The sequence below is a fragment of the Symphalangus syndactylus genome, chromosome 14 (assembly GCF_028878055.3).
Source record: "Symphalangus syndactylus isolate Jambi chromosome 14, NHGRI_mSymSyn1-v2.1_pri, whole genome shotgun sequence".
Lineage (NCBI taxonomy): Eukaryota > Metazoa > Chordata > Mammalia > Primates > Hylobatidae > Symphalangus > Symphalangus syndactylus.
Window position 1 is genome coordinate 10,501,215 of NC_072436.2, and position 17,150 is coordinate 10,518,364.

The 17,150-nt window shown below is 45.0% G+C and overlaps 1 protein-coding gene and 1 long non-coding RNA gene across 4 annotated transcripts in view; both read right to left on the reverse strand.

Moving 5' to 3' along the window:
- The window catches only part of UNK (unk zinc finger), a 41,737-nt gene extending 27,917 nt beyond the window's left edge, over positions 1–13,820 (reverse strand). For 2 of the 3 annotated variants that reach the window (XM_063617128.1, XM_055242111.2), the window contains exon 1: positions 13,642–13,808. In XM_063617128.1, the coding sequence (XP_063473198.1) occupies positions 13,642–13,745 (104 nt within the window). In that variant the 5' untranslated portion in view covers positions 13,746–13,808. Of the gene's footprint in view, positions 1–13,641 lie in introns of all 3 variants that reach the window. The other variant, XM_055242110.1, reaches the window with a different exon arrangement.
- Positions 545–13,635, reverse strand: LOC134732403 (uncharacterized). The gene is made up of 4 exons (XR_010115520.1): positions 11,721–13,635; positions 5,694–5,953; positions 5,234–5,402; positions 545–4,272 (listed from the first exon to the last, which is right to left on the reverse strand). It is a non-coding gene; the product is annotated as an uncharacterized lncRNA (long non-coding RNA).
- Positions 13,821–17,150: the final 3,330 nt, after the last annotated feature.

Below are 17,150 nucleotides of genomic sequence, written 5' to 3' on the forward strand. Positions count from 1 at the left end.
CAGTGAGGAAGCACCTGTTCCTGCAGCTCCTGCTGCTCTCCTGGCTATTTAGTGTCACTACTCATGACCCTCACACAGCAGCTGGCAGAGACAGGGCAATCTGACAGATCTGCCCATATCCCTAATAAGCTACTAATGTTCATTTTATTACAGCCAGTCTTATAAAAATTGAATTTCATCTTTTTGAACAAGTATAGGCCAGGCGTGGTAGCTCATGCCTGTAATCCCAGCACTTTGGGCAGCCAAGGCGGGCGGATCACCTGAGGTCAGGAGTTCGAGACCAGCCTAGCCAACATGGCAAAACCCTGTCTCTACTAAAAATACAAAAATTACCTGGGTATGGTGGCAAATGCCTGTAGTCCCAGCTACTTGGGAGGCTGAGGCAGATAACTGCTTGAGCCTGGGAGGCAGAGGTTGTAGTGAGCCGAGATTGCGCCACCGCACTCCAGCCTGGGGGACAGAGCGAAACTCCATCTCAAAAACAAATACAAATATATACAAGCTTTAACATGAATATAGGATCTTTTTAAAAAGCAAGACATAGTCCTAATCTTAAACATTCTTTATTGAAATCTAACCACAATATGATAGGATTCTGCAACTAGCACCAAAGGAAAGGAAAAACAAAAAGTCAAAAAACCCGTCATTTTTTAATATTATTTGTAGTATCCAAAGGCTCAAATGATGCTTGTCTGTAATCTCCTGCTTTCCATGTTAACCCTGCTAGCTACTTCTTTCCTTCCCCCACATATAACTCCTAAAAAGAAATGTAGTCACTGAGGTCATAATTCACAGCTTATCAAAGGTTCTTTAAGTTTGAGAATAAAGTATGTTTTACTCTGAAAGAGAATATTGTAAGAGCATATTTGCCGTAGATTAAAATTCTAAATTATTTATCCAAGTATGTATATGTTTGTTATAAGCTGCTAAAAATCTTTCCTTATTTTTGCAAATCTGATAGGTAAACTACTGTCAGTTCTACATTCCATATTTATAAGGATATACATACATATTCTGATACCAAACATGACTCAGAAACCACACGACTTTGTAACAGTAACCACATTGGTGGGAGTTACTAAAAATGGCTTTTAGTTTAGGCTGGGTGTGGTGTCTCGGGCCCAGCACTTTGGGGAGCAGAGGCAGGATGACTGCTTGAGGCCAGAAGTTCCAGATCAGCCTGACAACACAGTAAGACCCTGACTTCACAAAACAAATTTAAAAATAAAAAATTAGTCGGGTGTGGTGGTACACACCTGCAGTCCCAGCTACTCAGGAGGCTGAAGTGAGAGGATCATTTGAGCCCAGGAGTTCAAGGCTGCAGTGAGCTATGATTACGTCACTGCACTCTAGCCTGGGTGACAGAGTAAGACCGTATCTCAAAAAAAAAAAAAAAAAAAAAAAAAAGCTTTAAAAAATAAGGCCAAATAAAGCTATAATTGGTGGTAGGTAAATATTTGGATAGATCTGACACACTACACAGCTATAGAGATGTGGCTTCCAAATCTTCTAAAGTGATCCTGATTTAGAATATTCTCTCTGGCAGAAAAAGCAAGCTCAGGGAGTATTATTCAGACAAATAAAACAAGTGTCTAGTGAATTTCTAAGTGTGTCTGAACCTTTAAGGTAGTCTTTGATCCCACACTGGCCTTTAGTCAGAGTAAATACAATATGTGCGATGAAACTCCCTACCGCACCTGGGCACACACGCACATGCACACACACACAGCAACCCACAGTTCAAGTGCTACGGGCACTCAAGCAAGTCAGTGTTTTACAGTGGGGGAGCCAATCACTGGCAATTATTTCAGCCCACTTTTCACTGGGGCTCACTGGAACTTTCTGACACCTGTGAGCTGTCCTGGCCCCAAGAACTAACAAGAGCCAGGAAGGGTATGCAATTAGTCCTGTGTGTCCATGGTCCCTTCTTTCTATAACTGTCCCCTTGCCCTATGGGGCCTAGAGCTAGTGAAACTGAGGAAGGTTAACATAAGGGTCACTCACGTCACTGATTTAGAGAATATTCGAGAGTACTAAAAACCCCCATTCATCCTCCCCGAAATTATATGATACCTTGACTTTATTCAAAGTTTTTCTGGCCAGGCATGGTGGCTCACACCTGTAATCTCAGCACTTTGAGGCCAAGACGGGCAGATCACTTGAGGTCAGGAGTATGAGACCAGCCTGGCCAACATAGTGAAACCCCATCTCTACTAAAAATACAAAAATTAGCCAGGTGTGGTGGCACATGCCTGTAATCCCAGCTACTCAGGAGGCTGAGGCACTACAATCGCTTGAACCCGGGAGGCGGAGGTTGCAGTGAGCGAAGATCATGCCACTGCACTCCAGCTTAGGCAACAGACTGAGACCCTGTCTCAAAAAGCAAAAAAAAAAAAAAAACAAAAAAAAAAAACCCTCAAAAGTTTTTCTGTACATAGCTAGCCTGGAAAACCTCCAGTTTTATGACACTTTAGTAACATGTTTAAACTAACACGTTCTTTGTACACTGTTTTCTGTACAACAAAGTATTTGGCCCTAAACTGCGTGGGTCAGTTTAGAACACACATCCATCATGTAAGATACAAGCAGTATGATGGAGGCACTACAAAGACTGGAGAATGAAATAAGAATTCAAGTGGACGTGGAAGAGAGAACTGTTCTCTGAAGATGCTGCTGCCCCGTGCGTGCCCTAGGAACTGAAGAATCTATTTTAGTGTGGATGCAACTAAAGAAGGCATTCAATCAGGGCTGTTGAAGCAAGGAGCAATGCAACTGAAAGCAGTGACTAGGGCCCTGTTCAAATAATGGCGGAGAACAGTACCTACGCTGTGCTAAGTGCCAAGCACTGTTTTAACCGCTTTACATATACGAACTCATTTATTTCACCCTTATAACAACCCCATGAGACAGGTAATATTCCTATTCTCAGGAAACTGATACACAAAGAGGTAAGTCACTTGCCCAAAATCTCACAGCTAGTAACTGACAGAGATGGGCCTCAAATCCAGGTGGTGCGACCCTGGAGTCAGTACTCTTAACTACCATGCTGACTGTTAACTAAGCTTTTTTTTTTTTTTTTTGAGACGGAGTTTCGCTCTTGTTGCCCAGGTTGGAGTACAATGGCGCGATCTCGGCTCACTGCAACCTCCGCCTCCTGGGTCCTAGTGATTCTCCTGCCTCGGCCTCCCTAGTAGCTGGGATTACAGGTGCCCGCCACCACACCCAGCTAGTTTTTTGTATTTTTAGTAGAGATGGGGTTTCACTATGTTGGCCAGGCTGGTCTCGAACTCCTGACCTCAGGCGATCCACCCGCCTCAGCGTCCCAAAGTGGTGAGATTACAGGCGTGAGCCACCAAGCCCGGCGAACTAAGCATTTCTTAACTGAGCTAAAGGAAAAACAAGAGTAGTAGCAAATAAGCCTCAGTGACTCTCTGAAAGCTGTTTAGAATATGTCAGAGAGTTTCAGACAGGCCATAACTACAATACCATAAAATAAGTTGCTGAAATAAAAACAGAAATGTTCACTTTAGCATGCTCTACTGGACATTTAATATACATTTTTGTATTCATTATAAAGTACTCTTACTTCAATAGTAAAACAGGTTAATTTGTTTTTAATCAGGAAATACAAGTACTAGTCTCTAATTTCTATTATATTTAGATGGTCTGATTCACACAAATCCTGAAGTGGCAGGCCACCAGATGCCTGGCACCTCTTAACAGTAAAAGTGACATCAGAAACATATAGTAATGTTCTTACCAAAATCAATAAATGCTTAGATATAAGAATGACTACTTAAAACTTCTAAGTCACAAAACACCATGCTAAAGGTTTTTATCAATCTCTTCTTTACAGAACATAACTACTTCACCTATGAGGGGGTAGACTTGTGAATAGGCCAAAATTTCATAGGAAGGTGGGACATGGACCTTCCCCCTCCCCATTAAGTCATTTTGTCAGGACTTATGGTGACTATATGGTGTTTCAAATGCTAACAAGAAACAAATGAGTCAACTTATGCACATGAAAAGCAAACTGTGAATAAAGAATAAGGAAGGGGAGGAAACAGTTCAATAAGTTCAGATACGACTTGATGATACTGTCACAGGCTGTCACAGGCCTCAGTATCTTCTTTATGTCCTAAAGAAATTGAGCCACCAACAGGAAAAAAGGTCACCTCACAGAGAATGCTGTGAGATTTTTAAGTTGCTAGACTCCTTTCCATCTTCTCCTTCTCCTCAGCTCTTGATACTGCTGTCAAATTCTACACACTGGCAAAGAAAAAAGGGGTGAAAGTTGAGGGATTTTATAGAGAAATAATAAAAAGTTTGTTGTGATTACTTGAACTAATATAGTATAGCCACTGATATCATTTTAAATGCCTAAAACACATGGCCTGTCCTTAAAGAAATGCCCATGTAAACCTTAAAACACTCACAATACCTGAAGAATGGACTCTATTACATTTTAGCAAGACAGCAAACTTCTCTCACACCTCCCACCCACCCCAGGAAGTAGATATGATTCATCTTATGAAGGCATTGGTAAAAATCTGCTTGTTCCCTGGAATGGCTATCAAGCTGGAGACAAGGTAAAGTATAATTACCAGCACCTAGGAGTCTCAAACTTGTTTTCTGAATACATATTTCTTATCTCAAAACATCTCCACAGACTTATAACATGGCGGCATTCAACTAGAATAGATACACAGCACCTAAGCCACTGAGAAAGCTGGGAAAAGGGCACCAAGGAGCTTTGTGCGGACCACAGGCTTTCCCACAATGAACCGCTGCTGCTGAGCCTTGGCAATAGGCCATGCGCTTGAAGCCTTCTCTATGGTAGGAGGGACTCATATACACTGATTTTTTAATTAACTTTTTAACAATTTGAGATATAATTCAGAGAGCACACAAACTCACCACTTGTACATTTCAGTGGTTTTTAGCGTATTCACCCGTGTTATGTAACCTTCACCGTATCTAATTCCAGAACATTTCCATCACTCCCCAAATCACCCTGTACCTATTATCCCATGCACTTTTCCACAGATAATCTGTTGCCTATGCAGGTATTTTAAGATGACTGGCTGGGGTGAATCTATAGAGTATCTATACGGTAAGAAAACAAGACGCTACATTGTCCAGAGGGATACTAAACCTAAATTCTTGGCATTGTTAGCAATTAGGCTAATGTAATTTTTATATATTGGCTAAGAATGGCAGAGAAACTTACATTCAACATCCATCTTCACATAACAATTAGTGTGACCCAAATTCATCCAAGATGTTAAAAGAAGGGAAGACAATCTACTAGGATTAGCCATAACTGTCCATAGTTGCAATCTCAAAACAGAGAAGATGCATACGGATAGTGGGAAAACCTCCTTTAGTATCAACCATAGCTGGATTAAAAAAAACAAAAACAAAAACAAAAAAACTTAATCATTAAGCAAGTATTGCCCAGTGTGGGAAAATAATCACTAGACCAGTCCACTATTTAATGTAATGCAGCTTTAAATGCAATCTTACTGTCATCACTCTTGACCTGGAGTCTCTCCTAATGAGAAAAATTACCTTTAGGCAAAGGTCTGGCAGGAAAGCCTGCAGATGTGTGCTGTGCTGCTCAGGCTGTGGCAGGGCTCTAGTTACCTAAGTGTGCTCATGGCTTCTAAGACACAGGAAAGAGACCTCACCTTCAGGCATCAGGGTGTTGAAAAGCGGGAGGACGTGTAGGTCCACGAGGGTATCTTGCTTTTGTGCACTTATCTGGGGTGCTATTTGCAGAGAAGGAGCTCCTTTATAGAGTGTGCCCAAGATGGATTTCTCTAAGTTGCTCTCAGAGTTGTCCAGCTGCCCTCACCAATAAGTCACAGTCTTTGTAGGATGATAGAAACCACCAGTCAAAGCAGATGCATATGGGTTGTGGGGAAGCCTTCTTTAGTATCTAACATAGCTGGATTAAAACAAAAAAACTTAACCATTAAGCAAATCTTGACTTTAATTAATAATTTAGATAATCGCAAATATCAACTAGCTGTTAAGCTTAAGAATCTACCCTTAGCAAGGGCACTTAACACTTGTTAACGGGCATTTTGTGGGATTAAATGAAGGCTACAATGAGCTCCTAATTTCTGTCCTGCAAGAAATTAGTTCTACTTGATAAACAAGTAAATAAGATCCAGAAATGTTTATTGGTAATGGAGCTCGTTCTTGCTGAAGTTGCTTAGTAACGCTTCCAATGACTGCTGTTGTGCAACAAGCAGCACTCTACTAATGCATGTACGATTGTATTGTGATTTGCAATAATAACTTAAATACACGCTCATGTCCAGGATTTTCCAAAATACAATCAGATGCAATCAAGTGAAGTTAATGACATTTATATAATACATAAACTGACAAAACTGCCTGAAAAGAGCTATCTATGGAAGTATTGCTACATTATCTTTGTTTAATTCAATGCCCAGGAAACCAGTCCTAAATTTAAATGATGCCTAGATAGATGAGGCTATAAAGTATTTATTCTTTGTCGACCTATAAGAAATCACCAAGTGGCCAGACAACTCCTGCAAACCTTCACTAAACTAGAATTTCATTTTCCTTTAACATGAGGGCATTAAAAAGTCTGAGAACCGACTGCAGTCACTGCAGTTGAAGGCATGAAGACATGATTCGTCTCTGAGGTATACTTCCTCTCATGGGGTCAAAACAATGAGGTCAGAAACTCGGAGTGCTTAATATTTATTTATTTATTTTTATTTTATTATTTTTTTCAAGCCAGAGTCTCGCTCTGTTGCCCAGGCTGGAGTGTAGTAGCGTGATCTTGGCTCACTTCAACCTCCACCTCCTGGGTCCAAGCAATTCTCCTGTCTCAGCCTCCCCAGTAGCTGGGATTACAGGCATGCACCACCACGCCCGGCTAATTTTTGTATTTTTAGTAGAGATGGAGTCTTGCCATGATGGCCAGGCTGGTCCCAAACTCCTGACCTCAAGTGACCCACTTGCCTTGGCCTCCCAAAGTGTTGAGATTACAGGCGTGAGCCACCGTGCCCAGCCAATTATTTATTATTTTTCAGATAGGGTCTTGCTCTGTCACCCAGGCTACAGTGCGGTAACACAATCTTGGCTCACTGTAGCCTCAATCTCCTGGGCTCAGGGATCCTCCCACCTCGGCCTCCTGAGTATCCAGGACCACAGGCGCACACCACACCTGGCTCGTTTTTTTTAATTTTTAGTAGAGAGGAGGTCTAGCCGGGCGCGGTGGCTCACGCTTGTAATCCCAGCACTTTGGGAGGCCGAGGTGGGCGGATCACGAGGTCAGGAGATCAAGACCACGGTGAAACCCCGTCTCTACTAAAAATACAAAAAAAAAACTAGCCAGGCATGGTGGTGGGCGCCTGTAGTCCCAGCTACTCGGAGAGGCTGAGGCAGGAGAATGGCGTGAACCCGGGAGGCGGAGCTTGCAGTGAGCCAAGATCGCGCCACTGCACTCCAGCCTGGGGGACAGAGCGAGACTCCATCTCAAAAAAAAAAAAAAAAAAAATTTTTAGTAGAGAGGAGGTCTTGCTATATTGCCCACGCTGGTCTGGAACTCCTGGGCTCAAGTGATCCTCCTGCCTCAGCTTCCCAATGAGTTGGGACTATAGCTACCACACCCAGCTGGATATTTCAGATGGTAGTTTTCCTGTGACCTTTCAAGAATACACTTTTTTTTTTTTTTTTTGAAATGCAGTCTGGCTCTGTTGCCCAGGCTGGAGGGCAGTAGCGCGATCTTGGCTCACCGCAACCCCCGCCTCCCGGGTTCAAGCAATTCTCCTGCCTCAGTGCGTGCCACCACACCCAGCTAATTTTTGTATTTTCTTTTTTTTTGTTTGAAACAGAGTCTAGTCCTGTCACCCAGGCTGGAGTGCAATGGCACGATCTCGTCTCACTGCAACCTCTGCCCCCCAGGTTCAAATGATTCTCCTGCCTCAGCCTCCTCAGTAGCTGGGATTACAGGTGCCCGCCACCACGCCCAGCTATTTTTTGTATTTTTAGTAGAGACAGGGTTTTACCACGTTGGCCAGGCTGGTCTCGAACTCCTGACCTGGTGATCTGCCCGCCTCAGCCTCCCAAAGTGCTGGGATTGCAGATGGAGCTACTACGCCCTGCTCAGCTATACGCTTTCAATAGTATATCTGTTAATACAGCAAAAAGCCAAAAGGTAGCTAAACCTGTAGATACATTTTGAGATGTGATTGCTACAAAAGTTCTCCTCATTCTTAAACGTTTTTATAAAACTCTTCCAATATACAAGACAGCATATTATTATAAATAAAGCTGAATTAAATTCATTATTTGTCAAATTAAAAGACAAACTGTCTAGTAAAAGGTCACAGGCCGGGCGCGGTGGTTCATGCCTGTAATCCCAGCACTTTGAGAGGCTGAGGCGGGTAGATCATGAGGTCAAGAGATAGAGACCGTCCTGGCTAACACAGTGAAACCCCGTCTCTACTAAAAATACAAAGAATTAGCCGGGCATGGTGGCGGACGCCTGTAGTTCCAGCTACTCGGGAGGCTTGAGGCAGGAGAATGGCATAAACCCAGGAGGCGGAGCTTGCAGTGAGCCGAGATGGTGCCACTGCACTCCAGCCTGGGCAACAGAGCGAGATTTGGTCTCAGAAAAAAAAAAAAAAAAAAAAAAAGAAGAAGTCACGTGGTTCTTGTATTGGAAGAATAATAATACATACACATTATTGTTTTACTAAGTGCTAAGCAAATACTGGGAGCTGTACAATAGAGGAACTTCTGACATAACTGTTTTCTAAAAGGACTGGATTCCTCAAGTCCAGCACAAGTGCCTGCTACACCAATTTGCTGAAAGGATTATTCCAAAGCTTCCCTTAAAGCAAGATTATTCAAGAGTTTACAGCCGGGCGCGGTGGCTCACGCTTGTAATCCCAGCACTTTGGGAGGCCGAGGCGGGCGGATCTCGAGGTCAGGAGATCGAGACCATCCTGGCTAACATGGTGAAACCCCGTCTCCACTAAAAATACAAAAAAAATTAGCCGGGCGTGGTGGCGGGCGCCTGTAGTCCCAGCTACTCGGAGAGGCTGAGGCAGGAGAATGGCGTGAACCCGGGAGGCGGAGCTTGCAGTGAGCCGAGATCGCGCCACTGCACTCCCGCCTGGGCGACAGAGCGAGACTCCGTCTCAAAAAAAAAAAAAAAGAGTTTAGAAAAAAAATCAACAAAATTATCCTTCAAACTATGTTATGAATAATCCTCTTGGTTTAGGAAAAGGAGGGCTCAAACTCTAAGAACTTTAATTTCAGCACAAGAATGAAGGGCAAGAAAGGGAAACCAATGGGAACGTAATTTTTGCTTTTGGTGTATTCAACTGTGTTTGCCAAGATTGCCGTTATGGTGAGTGAGACTCAATTATCACGCAAGTGTCCCTGGATTATTGCAAAGACTACAGCATGTTAGCTAATTTCAAATAACATCAGGTATAAAACTATACAAAATTAATGTAAAAGAAAGGCCAAGTGAGGTGGCTCACACCTTCTCAGGCTCACGCCTTCCCATGCCACTGTACACCAGCCTGGGTGACAGAGCAAGATCCTGTCTCTTGCTCTGTCCAACCAACCTGGGCGATGAAAATAAATAAAAAACAAAAGTGGCTGGGCGCGGTGGCTCACACCTGTAATCCCAGCACTTTGGGAGGCTGAGGCGGGCAGATCATGAGGTCAGGAGTTCAAGACCAGCCTGACCAACATGGTGAAACCCCATCTCTACTAAAAATACAAATAAATAAATAAAATTTAAAAAGGTAAAAAATTTGACAGGCGGACGGGAACAGTGGCTCACGCCTGTAATCCCAGCAGTTTGGGAGGCCAAGGTGGGCGGATCACGAGGTTAGGAGTTCGAGACCAGCCTGGCCAACATAGTGAAACCCTGTCTCTACTAAAAATACAAAAATTAGCCAGCCATAGTGGCGTGTGCCTGCAGTCCCAGCTACTTAGGAAGCTGAAGCAGGAGAATCGCTTGAACCTGGGAGGTGGAGGTTGCAGTGAGCTGAGATCGCGCCACTGCACTCCAGCTTGGGCAACAGAGACTTCGTCTCTAAAAAAAAAAAAAAAAAAAAAAGAGGCCGGGCGCGGTGGCTCACGCCTGTAATCCCAGCACTTTGGGAGGCCAAGGCAGGCGGATCACGAGGTCAGGAGATCGAGACCATCCTGGATAACACGGTGAAACCCCATCTCTACTAAAAATACAAAAAAATAGAAGGCGTGGTGGCAGGAGCCTGTAGTCCCAGCTACTCGGGAGGCTGAGGCAGGAGAATGGCGTGAACCCGGGAGGCAGAGCTTGCAGTGAGCCCAGATCACACCACTGCACTCCAGTCTCTGGGCGACAGAGCGAGACTCCGTCTCAAAAAAAAAAAAAAAAAATTAAGAAAAAATTGACAATTGACAGGCAAAAACATACAAATATTCAAAAGGGGTCTATCTCTGTATTCAAAATGGGATCAATTATTATCAATGATCAATTATTATTCCACTCTGTATGTCCATGTGTACCCACTGTTTACCTCCCAAGCAGCTCAAATTTTCATTTAAATCAAAATCAAAATGCTCCCGTACCCTAACTCCCAAGGGCAATAAATGAATTCACCTTGTGGGGGTTGGGGGAAGCAGGTATGGTGGCATGTGCCTGTAGTCCCAGCTACTCAGGAGGCTAAGGCAGGACTGCTTGAGCCCAGGAATTCAAGTCCAGCCTGGTTAACATAGAGAGATCACGTCTCTCTTTTTTTTTTTTTTTTTTTGGACTGAGTCTCACTCTGTCACCCAGGTTGGAGTGCAGTGGCACGATCTCCGCTCACTGCAACCTCTGCCTCCTGGGTTCAAGCGATTCTCCTGTCTCAGCCTCCCGAGTAGCTGGGACTACAGGTATGTGCCACCAGGCCTAATTTTTTGTATTTTTATTAGAGACGGAGTTTCCATTTTGGCCAGGTTAGTCTCGAACTCCTGACCTCAAGTGATCCACCCACCTCAGGCTCTCAAAATGCTGGGATTATAGGCATGAGCAACCACACCCTGCCCATGTCTCGTTTAAGAAGAGAGAAAAAAAAAAAAAAAAAGCTGGGTGTGGTGGCCTCCCAGCACTTTGGGAGGCCAAGGCCCAACAGTTGATTGCTTGTGCCTGCTTGACCACAGGAGTTCGAGACCAGCCTGGGCAACATGGCAAAATCACGTCTCTAAAAAAATACCAAAAAAATGTATCCAGGTGTGCCTGTAGTCCCAGCTACTCAGGAGGCTGAGGTGGGAGGATCACTTGAGCCAGGGAGGTCGAGGCTACAGTGAGCTGAGATCCTGACACTGCACTACAGCCTGGATGACAGAGAGAGACCCTATCTTAAAAAAAAAGAAAAAGAAAAATCAGAGCCAGCAAGTGTGCTGGTTCCATCATATGTGTCCTCATGCTCTCTGCACTTCAGCCCTAGGAGGACTAGGGGATGAAGTTCTCCAAGTCATCACAGCTTCTAAATGCTGGTAAGTCTAACAAGAAAGACCACTGATTTCTATCTCTGATTTTTGGAAATACAAACACAAAAACACACATACATATGAACAGACAAAGAGATAAGAACACCTACAACCTCCCATCAAGCTTGGCTATTTCACCTACTCCTGTTGATTTCCTAAGACACCTCAAGAGCCAGGTCCCATTACTCTGTACTTACCCACAAGGAATGGAAAGGCAGGGTTTTTTTTGTTTTTGTTTCTGTTTTTTGAGACGGAGTTTTGCTCTTGTGCTCAGGCTGGAGTGCAGCGGCGCGATCTCGGCTCACTGCCACCTCCGCCTCCCGGGTTCAAGCGATTCTCCTGCCTCAGCCTCCTGAGTAGCTGGGATGACAGGCGCCCGCCAGCACACCCAACTAATTTTTTGTATTTTTAGTAGAGACGGGGTTTTGCCATATTGGGCAGGCTGGTCTCGAACTCCTGATGTCATGTGATCCGCCTCGGCCTCCCAAAATGCTGTGATTACAAGCATGAGCTACCACGCCCGGCCGGAAAGACAGGTTTTAAACAAATGAGCATAAAGAGGACAAAGACTGATACTGACATTTACTCAGCTGTTCACTTGTTTCACCTGTCAAGTCCAAAATAAGAAAGCCTTTCTAATACAGATTCCATAGTATGCTCAATGACAACACAACACAGAAACATAAGTTGCTGAAACCAAGACTCTCATGACTCAAAATGTGTTTATTTTGCTAAAAACAAGTGATCTGGGCAACCAGAGATTATAAAGAAGTTCCAATTATGTGAAGTTTCCAGATTCGAAAATCAAGACTACACCATTCAACTGATAAGTAGTCTTTGAGCTAAGAACATCTCACCAAAATCAATGGAAAGACTGCGAAAGATCTCCAGTAAGAAAGGACCAGGAAAGCAATGTCCGTATCAGAAAAGGAATGGTTAACGTGAGTCAGACTGTAGTCAAGAAGCTTAAATGATTTCAGCCAACAACAGAGAATCCCACAAAGAAACCATACACTTCCTATAACCAATGTTCCCCAACCCCAGAACAGTTTCCCAAGGTCTTCTATAACAAGAGTTCCTCCTGACTGGTTTGAGTTCTTTCTACTCCAACAGATGATTCTGCTCTTCGTTCACTGAACAACTTAAGAGCTGCTCAACCCCCCAGGTTCCAAAACCTCTCGCAGCTGGTGATCCTTTTAAACATGCACATCACTCAGGAGCTCACGGGGATGCGAGGCATTCACAGAGCATCAGGGAAAATGGAAAGCAACATTTTGCTTAACAGGAGAAACCTGACCCTTATTCATCTTTCTCCCACACCAACTAACTCTAGGAAATGAATGCTTAATGTGGCTTGAAGGAAATGAAGACAGCGACCTAAAAGCACACAGATGCAGACTTCCAGCAAGAGGTTTTCCCATCTTGCTGGACTCCTGTAGTGTCAGTATTTGGGGCTCCCTCTAATGCCACATTTCTGCTGAGCCTGCAGACATACTTGGAACCCATCACCTTCGGGCTCCCAGATTCAGGCTCCGCACAGCCCGCGAGGGAAACGGTCATGGGCACGCACCGACACGTTTCCATCTCTGCATGTTTATCTACGTCGACTGTGAATTCAAGCAAGGGTGGCCCTCGTGGACAACCTACGAGCCTTAGGGACACAAAAGGCTTCCTGTGCAAAATGCACGGAATCTCCTGACAGGACTTCACGCTAATCATCATTCATAGGTGGGTTCTGGGGCTGGACCCCACGGAACTCGTCTTGGTTGTGTCTTGGACTTCTCACTGCCCCCAAAAGAGCCTACTACTGTGGTTTTATGGTCTGAGGAACAGTTAGGCCTCGAAGGCCTGGCCTAGGGAGAGTGCACTCTGCATCCCGAGCTCCCGCCTTCCCCACTCGGCGGCCAGGACCGAGTTTCCCGCCCGACAGCCCGACCAGAGGTTGGTGGCAGTTGGAGGCAGTTGGGACCGGCCCCAGCAGGTTGGAACCGGTCTGGGCCGGGCCGGAGGAGGAAGGGGGGGAGGAAGAGGCCGCCTCGCGCTCTCCCTGCGCGCGTGACTCACGCTGGCCGCTGACGTCAGGCGTGCGCGCGCGGCGGGGGGGGGTGCTCTACGTACGTGTAGTGCTGCGGTTTCTCGGGCTGTGCCTGCAGCACCTGAGCGGTAGCGGCCGGGGGCGCCGAGGAAGCTGCGGAGCCGCCGGGCCCGGGGCCCTTCGACATGGTCTTGTCTTCCTGCCTCTTCGCCGCTCCCCTTTTATTATTCAGTCTGCGCGGTCCGCGCCGAGGACCCAGTGCGCCTGCGCCGCGCCACGAGAACGTGAAGACCCCCCACACGGTAGCAGGGGTTGCTGGGAGTTGTGGTTCTATGTCTGGCTGGAATTTTACCGTCGGCAGAGGGTTGCTGGCAAAGCGCGGGACCACAATACCCAGGAATCCCTGCTGCTAGTGTCCCGGATGCTGAGGGCCTGCGACGGCTTCTGGGAATTGCAGTCCGGTCGCGTTTCTCCTTCTTAACAGCGCGTTTTCAGTTTCATAGGGAAGCCTTTCCATGAAACTGGAGCGCCTGGAGGAGAAGGGGCCCAGAGCTAGGGAGACCCTAGCGACTTCTGCGAAAGAGTTCCAAGTATAATTTCACTGCCAACAGTGTCATAACTACTTTGCCTTTATACTTAGTACAGCTAGGTTCGATTCTAATGCCTTCTCAGAGCAGTGCCTCCAAGCAGGGCTTAAGAATCTGTGTTGTCGGTTCTTAGTTCTGGGCACTGTGCTGCAGTCACCTGCAATCTGCCAGCACCCCTTCATCCCTGCGGCGGGTCTAACCTAAGAGGCATTGAGAAAGCTTTGCTAAGGAGGAGGTACACCGCACGCTACAGTTCCCGCGCCTTTGCCGAGGCGCTTCATTTACCTTTACCAACCTCGACACCTGGAACTCCACGACTTCTGTGCTTTCTCAGCCTGACACCTGGCCTGACCAACTTGTTTCCAGTACATTAAGGGCCAAGGACGAATTTAATCTCCGCCTAGAATAGTCTCTGAGGTACACTGACAAGTTACCAGTGTTGAGAAGCATCACAGGGTCCAGAGGAAAGGCCTGGGTTTGAGTAGGGCGGCCCGTATTTATCCACTCTAGTTTTCTTCTCTGGACGTCAGCCTTTTTAATTGGGACATTATCTTTCCCCTCTCTGCTTCCCACCCGTCAAGCAAAGTTCTTCACTTTGTAAAATAAGCCAGGTGCCCCAGACCTAGGCATTTGTTTCTGTGAGTTTTAGAATGTTCTCCTTAGATATTTTAACAGTTGTCATTTAACTTCGTTTTTCATATTGAATCTATTTCAAATCCACTGGTTTTGATTTATGTTTTCTTAGATGGGATTACATTAGCAAATGATTATCTCATCGAAGAAACACATTCCAAATAACCTTAGGGGTGAAGGGTGGTGGGGCTAATGGAAAATCGTTAATGTTTGAGTGACACATACTTATTTTGTTTAGCTCCAAGTTCCCTCACATCAGAAGCCACATTACAGAGTTGAGAAACTGGTATTTCCTAAACAGGCTAAATCGTTTAGCCACTAGGGGCGTTTGAAAATGAAAAATTACAAAAGGACAAATAAAAGTTGTAGTATATTGCTTCCATCCTATGATTAAACGCAAGTTAATTGGTTTATGTTAGCCTCAAAACACTCAATCTGACTGAAGAAATAGAGTTCACAGCACTAGATTTTAAATAATAGATGTATATCATGAGCTTCAGAATAAGTGTGTGCTGGTAGAATTGGGAGATGATACCATCCAAACTGCTTAATTTACAAAAGAGGAAACCGAAACCCAGAGAAGCTAAGTAACTTGCACAAAGTTACTCAGCAAGTTGGTAACAGAAGAGGAACTAGGACAATAGCCTACAAGGCTACATCACATTCACTGTTGGGTTTTGTTTGTTTTGTTTTCTTCTGCTATTTTTTTCATTGTATAGACATTTTTTATTCTTCCTCATTTCCTGTGTTGCTTTTCCTCCATTGTACCAATTTGGAAAAAGGGAAACATACCTGCGTGACTACCAAGTAAGAGAGAGAGACAGCCTTTTTTTTTTTTTTTTTTTTTTGAGACGGAGTCTTGCTCTGTTGCCCAGGCTGGAGTGCCGTGGTGCGATTTCGGCTCACTGCAACCTCTGCCTCCCAGGTTCAAGCAATTCTCCTGCCTCAGCCTCCTGAGTAGCTGGGATTACAGGTGTGTGCCACCATGCGCAGCTAATTTTTGTAGTTTTAGTAGATACGGGGTTTCACCATGTTGGTCAGGCTGGTCTTGAACTCCTGACCTCACAATCCACCCTCCTCAGCCTCCCAAGAGCTGGGATTACAGGCATGAGCCACCACGCCCAGCCTCCTGTTTCCACGTATCATACTTAAATGGATAAATGCATATCCATACCTTTTTTCTTGGGGTGGCTTTAGTTTCTAATAATTTAGCAAAGCTGGAAAGAAAATGACTGTCCATCCACACAGAGGCATGGAAATGACAGGATTCTGTATAACCTAGAAAAATCGTGAAACACAGCCAGGCGCAGTGGCTCAAGCCTGTAATCCCAGCACTTTGGGAGGCTGAGGTGGGCGGATAATGAGGTCCGGAGATCGAGACCATCTTGGCTAACACGGTGAAACCCTGTCTCTACTAAAAATACAAAAAATTAGCCGGGCATGGTGGTGGGCGCCTGTAGTCCCAGCTACTCAGGAGGCTGAGGCCGGAGAATGGTGTGAACCCGGGAGGCGGAGCTTGCAGTGAGCCGAGATCGCGCCACTGCACTCCAGCCTAGGCGACAGAGGAAGACTCCATCTCAAAAAAAAAAAAAAAAAATCGTGGAACACAAAGAGGGGACCAATTTAGAAAGTCCATTCCTCTTCTTGGCCAAAGTCAAAAAAAAAAAAAAAAAGATGACAAGTTATTTTTCTGTTTGCATCCCAGAGAATTTGACAGCCTCATATGTGTGTCTAAACAGTCCCCTGTTTCTTAGCTTGACACAGGTTTGAGGACAAAGCATGAGAATCCACCTAGGTCTCTCTTCTCAGCATGGCATGAATAAAATCATGTAATTTTTCCCTACCTCAAATTTTGAGTCAAAGGCAGAAATCAAAGTTGGTTATCACAGTAAATTTAGGTATATGATGATTAAATACATAATGTGCATGTTAAGATTAAAAAGGCTGGCTGAGCGCGGTGGCTCACGCCTGTAATCCCAGCACTTTGGGAGGACGAGGCAGGCAGACCACGAGGTCAGGAGATCGAGACCATCTTGGCCAACATGGGAAACCCTGTCTCTACTAAAATACAAAAAATTAGCTGGGCATGGTGGCACATGCCTATAATCTCAGCTACTTGGGAGGCTGAAGCAGGGGAATCGCTTGAACCCAGGAGGCAGAGGTTGCACTGAGCTGAGATCGCGCCACTGCACTCCAGCCTGGCAACAGAGCAAGACTCCATCTCAAAAAAAAAAAAAAAAAAAAAAAATTAAGAAGGCTGAAATAATGACAGGAATTTGGTACCAGAGATTGAGATGAAGCTGAGCTAGTTTTTCAAATTGTGCATTTTTTTCTCATTGTTTGATACTTGACCACTGGTGTGACAAGTCAAT